The 10,587-nt window shown below is 32.2% G+C and overlaps 1 protein-coding gene across 1 annotated transcript; it reads right to left on the reverse strand.

Moving 5' to 3' along the window:
• Positions 1-9,360: 9,360 nt before the first annotated feature.
• On the reverse strand, positions 9,361-10,368 carry LOC124358368. Its single transcript, XM_046810669.1, has one exon. It carries the CDS (start codon positions 10,366-10,368, stop codon positions 9,361-9,363), a length of 1,008 nt encoding a protein of 335 aa, XP_046666625.1.
• Between the last annotated feature and the right edge of the window lie 219 nt (positions 10,369-10,587).

Consider the following 10,587-nt stretch of genomic DNA (forward strand, 5'->3'; position numbering starts at 1 on the left):
ATACGACAATAACATGGTTTACCGTAAGACTCGAGTCAAAATATTTAAGGTGTTCAACCTAATTACTAACGCGCCTACTGCCTTGGTTTCAGACATTGGTTTATTATTAGCTAAATATAAAATGTAGCCTTAGGGAATAATACTAATTCTATAGGGAATTCCAGAAAATAAAAACAAGAAAGATGCAGTTACATACAATATTCATAACTTCACCCCATGAAACACGTCGTATGCCCGAACCCATGCATATATTATAGTTGTATGTCATTTTGATTCAAATAATAATTGTCAAGTAATAAGAGGCAAACGGATGCTATGTAATAGTTGTTCTACTTTACATAGGAAACACGAATGAGGTTATTTACCTGTGTAATTTAAATATATACAGACAATGTAACTTTACAATAAACCATTACATTCAGTAACAACTGTGGCACTAAAATGAGTACTTTATCCCGAATTATAAATAAATTTGAAAAGAATAGGAAACCTAAAAAAAAATAAAAATGTTTGTTATTTTATTAAAACGATAAATCATTTAAAAGGTGATTGTCTGAAGTTATATTAACTTTTAATATAAGTTAAGACAGTGTTCAATGTTTTTTTTTTTCACGCCAAGAAAGGCTTTATAGTTTATTCTAAACAATAAAGTACAAATATTTTATAAATGGTATAAAGGCGTATTTTAAATAAAAATGTATTCCTTTAATTTTAATTAGACAATTTGTATGGATATGAGTAAAACAACGTTAATTCTTTCTTGAAGTTAGTTGCGTTATAAAACAAGCACTTAATAAGATGTTAACCCTCTCGGTGCCGGTTTTTGATACGTCTCAGATTCTGTTCTAGAAATCATCTGTCGGTAATAAAAATTATATTCAGTTGTAAAGGCTCATACACAGGTAGAGAGAGAAATATTAATAAAACCTACATAGTAATCAAATACTGAGGACCCCGTGCAACCTCCTAGGTAAAACTTATTGGTTAGTACGAGACACTTAGGAGGTGAAATGTTAATTTAATCGAGACCTCACAAGCACGATATGTTTTATTAGAATCACATTTTTAGGAAGCGGACGTACACAAATCTTTAATCTGTAATTAATATAATACAATTTAAATATATCTAACTTTAAGCGATTAAAAGATAAATATGAAAAATCTTTTTAGTAACTTTGAAAGTAATTGCTTCACTTTTTTTAAGTTTATAGTAAATAATTGAACTATGAAACACAAGCTACAAAACTATTAAGACTATGTTTATTAACTTATTTGGTTCTCACTAAATCTAAAAAAATATGAAAAAGCAAATTATCTCACAGAATATACATAAAATGATACCAAAACATAAACTTATCACTTGATGCCTAAAATTTTATTTGCTAACACCAAAAGTAGAAAATATACAATGTAATAATATTAATCATGTACGTATTGTACATTAAAATGTAGGTTAGAACAGTTCAAGCTTCAGTAATAGGGTACTGAATGGAAAATATGTTTGATGAATATTGAGTTAATAAACCTGAATGGTAGGAGTGGATATAATATAGGAGCGAGGAAATCATGAATAAATCATATATGACATCGGTACTTATATAGTCATAAATTTGGTACGCAAAATTTAACTGCCCTTGACGAAGTAGAGATTTTTGTAAAAGGACCTTCTATCCTTGCACGATTATACTGTAAAGAATAATAATATTTCGTTGTCAGTTAATACAGTTTAAGAATCAATGCAAACGATAGATACATGCTTAACTTTTCTTATTACATCTCCAGTTAATTTTTAAACAATTGAGTCAATATAAGTCCAAACATAAAACATAGCTGGGTTACTATATAACGTAACATCTTCTGCTATTATATGACGAATCTAGTATGAGTGTGTTGTGTGTGAGTAATCACCAAAACCTATAAACGTGCTAATTTAACTCCATTTCTATTAATTATGTCTAGTAACCAGTTACCCTCATAATTAAGACATTTATTATATGAAGTAATTGTATTTTATTGCATTTTAAATATGAAGAAAATATAAGAGATAAACATAAATAATCTTAATTTATACATTATATTATGGTCATATTATATGTTGTCATATTATTATTTTACATATTACAAGCTGGTACCCGCTGCTTCGTTCTAAGTTTTTACATTTATAATATATTTTTTTTTTTTACATTTATAATATAAAATTACTTTAGTAATTAACACCAAAACATAAAACTACTAACAAATTAAATACTTATATATATATAGACTGCTCTAATGATTGTGGAAATGTTTCCTCACATAGGTGCATAGCACCTGTGCGTGAGAGAATGAGTCCCATTAATTCAAAAATTATTTTCTTAAGGAAATATGATGTTAAAATAATGTTGTTTAGAAAAAGATATATATATAGAAAAATAATTCATTTAATAAATATAAATACTGATAACGCTCATAGTGGTAAAGAAGAAAAATCAATATGAGGTTAAAGAAGAGACGCAATAACAAACATACTTATCAGTGATTGTAGGTAATTAAAATAAGGATAAACGACGAAATATTAGTTGATCAGAAATAAAAAACCGACAGACAAACGGACTCCTCAGTCAGGACAATGCTAGAGGCCTCTGCCCCTCCTTTCAATTAGCCTACCCCAACTAATCTTACCCCGTACCTCTATCTACCATGCTGGCCACCAACACCACACGCTCACACTCACACGCACAAACCCACATAACACCCCCCCCCACACACACAACACACACACACACACACACACACACACACACACACACACACACACACACACACACACACACACACACACACACACAACTATTACCATGCGATCACAATTATAAAAGCACGCTCCCATCCTGTAATCCAATTTTGGACATTAAATTCTGTAATCAGATGTTATAATCCTTTCCATATAATCACGACCCACACTTTTTAACCAGTTTTTTACTTTTATTTTATAAGTTGATAGTTTATATAAAAACATATCCTTGAGAAAGTCCGGTAAATTTCTATAAATAATGTGAGAAACATAAAATGTATTTGTTTTTGAAAAGGTTCTATTTAGCCTGGGTGTAAATATGGAGGATGTAAAATTTCTTGTTGCGTAATGGTGAGTTGGAAATTCGAATATACTTCTGTAATTTTTGAAAATATATACAACAACTACTCTAACAAACAGTTGTCTTATATCCAAAACATCCATTTCGGTGAACAGCGCCTCCGATGCGTAATGCCTACTTTTTCCCAGTGCTGCTTTAAGTATTGCTTTCTGAGTTACAAACAGTGGATTTAAAATAGTTCTATAACTAGCACCCCACATTATGATCCCCCCCTCTAAAAGCGATTGAACATATGCGAAATAAGCTACTCTTATTTCTTCTAAAGTTAAAAATTCATGCAGTTGACGAAAAGCATAAATGAGTTTTCTAAGTCTACCATTAACATAATGAACATGAGCAGATGAATTCATTCTTTTGTCCAATATAACCCCTAAATATTTATAATTATCAACCCTTTCTAAAGATCCGCAATTACAAACCAGACTTGTGGGATTACCACACGTGTGTAGTTTAATTAAATTAATTAGAGTGTCACTGCTGTCTCTCAGGGCAATAGGCATAAATTTAGACTTAGATATATTTAAGGAAAGCAAATTTTGATCAAACCATTTTTTTATTAGATAAAGGTCACTATGCGCTTTTTGGAAAACTTCTTCCCAATTGGACCCCTCAAAAAATAGAGCAGTATCATCTGCAAAAAGTGAAAGCTTCCCAGAAATTCTAATTTTAGAAATATTATTTATATAGATTAAAAACAGAATAGGACCTAAAATGCTACCCTGGATTACTCCATAATTTACAGATGCCAGATTACTATTGATTCCGTTAATTGTGGTTATTTGCCTACGATTTTCGAGATAACTATCAAACCAATTAAATGAATTATTTTTTATTCCAACTAATTTTAATTTTTGGAGTAATTTGTATCTATCAACTGAATCAAATGCTTTGGCTAAATCGAGGAATGCCAATAAATATGTTTTGTTAGATGTCATTGCTTCGTTCAGACTCTTAGATATATTAAAAAAGGCATCTGCGATATTTTTAGATTTTCTAAACCCGAATTGACAGTCACTTAATATATCATTCTCTTCTAAATAAGAGACTAATTGGTCTTTAACTACCTTCTCCAAGACTTTGGAAAATACACTTAACAGGCTAATCGGTCTGTAGTTTGACATCAGGGTAACGTCATCCGCTTTAAATAATGGAATGACTTTGGCGATCTTGAAAACATCTGGAAATTTGCCTGTACGTATACTTAAATTAACTATGTGAAGAAGCGGAATGCAGAGGAAATGATAATTTTCAATCAAGAGGGACGCAGATATACAATCATACCCCGGAGCTGAGCCACCACGCATGCTAGTAACGTACCGGTGAAGTTCTGTCTCAGTGATAGTGTGAATTGAGAATTCTGTGTTAACCGTATAGTCATTGTCATCAACGACAGGTGGACCGCTCGAGTCAATAGCCCGAGCTAAATTGTAACCTACTTGTGCAAAATAATTATTAAATTCTTCAGCCACCTGTCGACACTGCAGTTTCACGTCAGAGTCCGAGTTCATGGTTTTATCACCTGTAAATTGTGTAATGGGGAAACTGTTTTTTTTATTCACCCTCCCAGATAATTCATTTATTATTTGCCAAAAAAGTTTCGGATTATTCTTACTACTGATAATTTTTTATCTGTAATAGTTAAATTTTGCTGATTTAATTTGCGAATTCAATCTGTTTCTCAATTGTATGTAGTATTCTCTTAGATTCAGATTGAACGGCTGTTTTTTGAGGAGTTTGCTTATTTTATCCCTTTTCCTAATGCCCCTTACCAACTCTTCCGAAATCCATGGTTTAATTTTTTTAAATCTATGCTTCTCATTTGTAAGAATCTTCTTCGACTTTTCAGTAAAACAGTTTAAAATTTGTAAGAATAAGTTTGAACAAACATTGACGTCTGTGATATTTGTGACACAGGTCCAGTCGCAGTTCCCTAAGTAATTACTAAGTAACCTTTTGTTAATTATAGTAGTTTCACTAGGAGTCTTATGAAATTGTCTTGGCATTTTAATACTCAGGGCAGTACAATAGTGACCAGTGATACTAGTCTCGATCACTGCTGTGTGTAAACTGTCAAAATTATCGTGTTTAATAAAAATATTGTAAAGACAAGTCTGACTGGCCCCCGCCTCTCTAGTTGGATTGTATATGCCACACATAAACCCACATTCATACAGTACGTCTAAGTATCTCATTTATTTATCTAATAAATTTATCTTTATAACCTTCTCTAAACCTCACAAGAAATAGAAGAAGAAGAAAGAAACTTTATTTCTCACAAATAAAAATTTACAGATACGATTTTTATACAATTTTACAAACTAACCAAAAAACATTACATTTACTTACACATAAACAATACATACATATGCAACTAAAACTACTATAACACAATCACTATGAGAAATAAAGAGAAAAAACTCCAAGGCAAAGCCTGTTTGGAGTAATAAATATCATAAAATTAACAGAAAACTAGCAGCTTTACAAACAGTACAGTAATATTTTTAGTAAAACTTATTTATTTTTACTCTACATGAAGTTCGTGATAAACACAACTAAATTAATAAAAAATCTTAACTATACATAAAATAATCAACTAAGCCTAAATGTAAAAAATTAAACAAATAAACATGGAGAACACAATGAACACAACCAGAACATAAATTAAATTATGCATTATTATCATTATTGGAAACAGATTACAAGGAAAGGAAAAATCTCATTTTAAACATTAATTTTAAAAAGTACTTCTTCAATATCCTTCATTGACAATAGCCACTTTTTAAGCTGTTTTAGAAAAATATTAATTGAATACTGACTCTTTATATGCTGTGGTAACAGATTAAAAAGTTTTGGTGCTAAATAAATAAAAGTTTTTGTAAAGAAAGTATTTGAAGGTTTTGCTACTAATGAGTCTTCTGCATTTCTTAATTTAAGTTTAAATTTATTTGTTGACTTATGATTTTTGCTTCTCGAGAAAAATATTTTTAAAACTTTAAAAACAAACATATATCTTAACGGAAGAATATTCAATCTCAAAAACAAAGGGTAGGATGATTCAGTTTTCTTTCTTTTCATGATTATTCTTATAAAATGTTTTTGAACTGTTATTATAGGCTTTAAATTAGTTATGTACGTTCCTCCCCAGCACGATATAGCATATTCCATCCTACTGTTCACCAGGGAGAAGTATATCATTCTTAACAATTTAGTATCACACATATTTTTCAAATAATAGAAGATTCTTATTACATTATTTAGTTTTTGTTTAAGTTTTGAAATATGAGTCTTCCAGTTTAAATCTTTATCAAGCCATAACCCCAAATATTTCAGCGAATCCTCCCCTTCCACTAGACTGCAATTTATATCACATTGAGAATTAGTGCTTATACAGTTAAGACATTTATACATAATTTTATTTTTAAAGCGTGGATAAGGCACTTTTAACGAAAGATTTATGTATTTGGTTTTTTGAGGACTTAATATCATATTATTAACTGAAAACCACCACCTTAATGCATTCAGATCCTTGTTAATCTTTACTTCAATTTCTCCCCATGAATTCTCAACATAACAAAGTGCTGTGTCGTCTGCAAATGCAGTAACCTTACCGTAAAACCTTCCATTACATAGATCATTAATATATATTAAAAACAATGTGGCACCTAAAACTGACCCTTGAGGTACTCCATATTTTATTTCACCAAATTGACTTAAGGTATTACTTACTTTAACACATTGCTTCCTACATGATAAATAACTCTTAAACCATTTAAAAACAACCCCTCGGATTCCGCAAGCGTATAATTTATTTAAAAGAATTGAATGGTCAACTGTATCAAATGCTTTCGTAATATCTAGAAAAAGCCCTGTTACATTTTTCCTATCGTTAATCCCATTACCCACTCTACTCATAAACTCAAGCAAAGCCGTTTCCGTACTCATGGCTTGTCTAAATCCATACTGGTTTGCACTGAAAAAATTTGTATTTTCGAGAAATTGTAATAACTTATTTTTCATGATTTTCTCAAATATCTTTGCAAATGTGGACAGTAATGATATAGGTCTGTAGTTATTACAAGAGGTTCTAGAATCGTTTTTATAAATTGGTATGACTACAGCCTCTTTCAACTTTTCTGGCTTTCGGTCTTGTTGTCAGGTATCAAAATGTTAGCGTTTATGTCACCAATAAGTATATACGTTTTGGTTTTGGTCAGGTGGGAGTAGTGCTCACTGAGCGCAGCAGTAAAGTCGTCAAGATCGTTATCATGAGTTCTGTACACCGCCAGTAGGTTGAATTGTTTATTGTTATAAGTAAAGTCGCACAGTAGGCCATGCACACCGCTCAGCTCCGTCTCTTGCACACTCACACCACAAACACACTCTCTCACATACACTAACACACCATCATTCCGATTGGCACCTCTCGTGGTTTTGTACCACTTATACCCCTCAAGCTCGATCCCAACCCCATTTTCATCAAGCCATGTTTCACTTAAAACAATGATATCCCAAATAACTTTAATGGCTTCCAAATAAACTAATAAGCTGTCGAAGTTTTTACCATAGCTTCTTATGTTTAAATGCAATATATTAAACACCCCGATATGAAATTCGTGAAACGAGTTATGACTGAGTATGTTATTTATAGAAACACTGCTGATTCTTCTATAACCGTCAATTAAATTATGATCTTCGTTCATGAGTGGGAATATCCGAGCCCACTCAATTTAATGAAAAGAAAAAAACAAAACAAAAAAAATACAATTTGGATGAAAACGCTTGTTTGAGCTACCACCCCGCGAAACGATGCCCCTTAAATTAGTATAGTACTCATTCTCACACTCTGATATACAGAATTGATTCTATTATAAACTATTTCGTTATAAATCTCGTTATATTTAGAACATAGGCCCCTACTATATGTCCTTGGTACTAATGGCATGAATAAACTGCGTGCATAATTTGTGCCTATAGAATGCGTACTATTAAAAATTAAACCACTTCACATTTAATAAAGAGATCTGAGACATCTTGAATAAAAGAAACCTACAAATTATAACATAATATTTTTAATAATAATAAAAACAATTATTTCTGGCTTTAATGGAAATTATGCATACATAAACATATACACACAAAATGTATCATATCAAGGACTATTTCGATTCTAGGATTAAAAATAGCTCTTATTATAAAATTGACAACAACTAAAAATTAAAAACCCCTTCTATCATTCGATATTTATAATACGAGTATATACATTATTTTTTCCAACTTAATAAGATCTCTGCAGAGCACAGTATGTGCATATATTTAGTACGCTTAGTGAAATAAATACAACTCGTATATACAGAAGTCAAAACAATAATTAAATCATAATAAATTTAAAACAGAGGAGATCTGTGACTATACAAGCTAAAACAAAATCATCTTTGGGTAAATGTGTTTGCGCTCTGAAGTTAAAATACTTAAATACATCAAGTCAGAAAAATATAAGGAAGTCAGTTATTTTCTAAATAAAAATTCACCCATGAAATTGATAAATAAAATATAAAATTAAAAACAATATGGCGCAAGGTTAGAGAGATCATTATAAATTGCTTAGTATTACAAAGTATTATTCAAGGAAGAAAATATAATAGAACATACATTAGTTATCTGTAAAGGATTAATGGAATAAGACTTTGGAACGGTAGGAATATAATGTTAGAGATTGTTTAAAATTAAATAAAAAATTCGCTCTATTGTATTAAATGATACAAATAAAATAAGACGTCTTATTAGGTGTATATAGTAGATACGACTATTGTTGTTTGAGATGTATACAAATAATATAGTAATATATAAAAAATAAAATCAATATGTCCATTTAATGAGCTTTATGACAGATTAATACATGAAAAAGTCATTCATGCCAGAAATCAAACTAAAAATTTGTACAATAACTATAATAGATTAGAATGAACAAGCTACATAATTACTAATAATAAAGTGAAGTAGTGAGGAGTAATGCTTCATTTTCTACATAGTCTAAGAAAAATAGTTTGTTTGATACTATGCAAATTTGTATGTGATAAGTGCTACTTTTTTTTATTATTTAAAAGAATTAACTTAATTAGCCACGTAGAACGTATTTATAACAACTAAAAACTACACACTGACCCAGGCTTATTATTGTGTAATTATAGTCTGCAGACACGCAATAAAGGGTAGCTACATACAGTGTCTACTTTCCAGTAGCAGCGTAGGAGCTCTCACTGTCACCTCCCCCGCGGCGACCACGATCCACAACACCCAGGTCCTCGAAGCTCCTCACCCTCCTGGCCCGTTCGTCCGCTGTATTCTTCACGAGTACTCGACCCTCTTTGATCCAGGCAAACGCCAGCTGACGATCCTTGACCATGGTCTTGGCTTGGTTGAGCAGAGCCTTCGTATAGCTGGTTAGGTGTTCATTAATATAGACAGATGACGGACTGTACGCCGAACTGATGTGAACTGCATCAAGGTTCCTGTTTGACTTGGCGGCCTGAAGCCATTCGGCGCGAACTGATCGACTCACAAAGCGTACGACTATGTTTGGTGGACGGGCCTGACGACCTCGTGGAGATCCCAAGCGGTGCGCTGCAGATACGTCGTCGCGTCGCCATGGAGTATTAATTGCTGCTGCAATAGCTTGCAAAACTGCGAACACATTTTCATTTGGTGACACTGGAACGCCGGATATTTCCAGATTCTGCAACCGACTGTACTGTTGCATGTCCTGAATCTGTTCCTTCATGGTGGAGACTTCCTGCGTTAGTGAATTACACTTAGTTCGTAGCTGAGCACACTCGTCCCGCCGCAACTCATTTTCGGCTTTGAGAGAATCGATGGATGACTCGAACGATCCACCTATATTTGGTATTGTTTTTTCTATTTCAGACAGTTTAGAGTTCAAACTTTCATTTATTTTTGTTTCAAAATCGCCGAGTTTTAAATTAAGAGTTGTATTAAAATCGCTTCTGAGGTCTGTTATAGCTCGGAGAATACTAGACTTAAACCCGTCTTCAGAGTCACTACTATTTACGGATGTAGCTCCTTTACACTTTTCACAGCGGAAATTTGTTCGCCTAGTCAGTTTTTTTGAAAGGTCCAAACTAGTACATTTCGCGTGAAACACACTTGCACATTCAACACATTTAACTGAGTCATCATCTGAAGTTGCGTTATTACACTTTGCACAAATACCTGACATAGCGCCTCAACAATGAAGTGCGATTGTAAAAGTATGTGGTAAACACACCCTACTCACGCCTAAACGGACCCTTCTTAAACCCACACAATAAGAGACAAAAAGGTCTATTCCGGCGGCAATAAGAAAATAGGCTGTAATTTTAAGCGTTCTTTTAAGTGTTTAGAACAATGGCGACACCTTTTTATCCACAAAAGAAAACGAGATATTTAAGTGAAATCA

This window comes from Homalodisca vitripennis, chromosome 3 (assembly GCF_021130785.1).
Source record: "Homalodisca vitripennis isolate AUS2020 chromosome 3, UT_GWSS_2.1, whole genome shotgun sequence".
Taxonomy (NCBI): Eukaryota; Metazoa; Arthropoda; class Insecta; order Hemiptera; family Cicadellidae; genus Homalodisca; species Homalodisca vitripennis.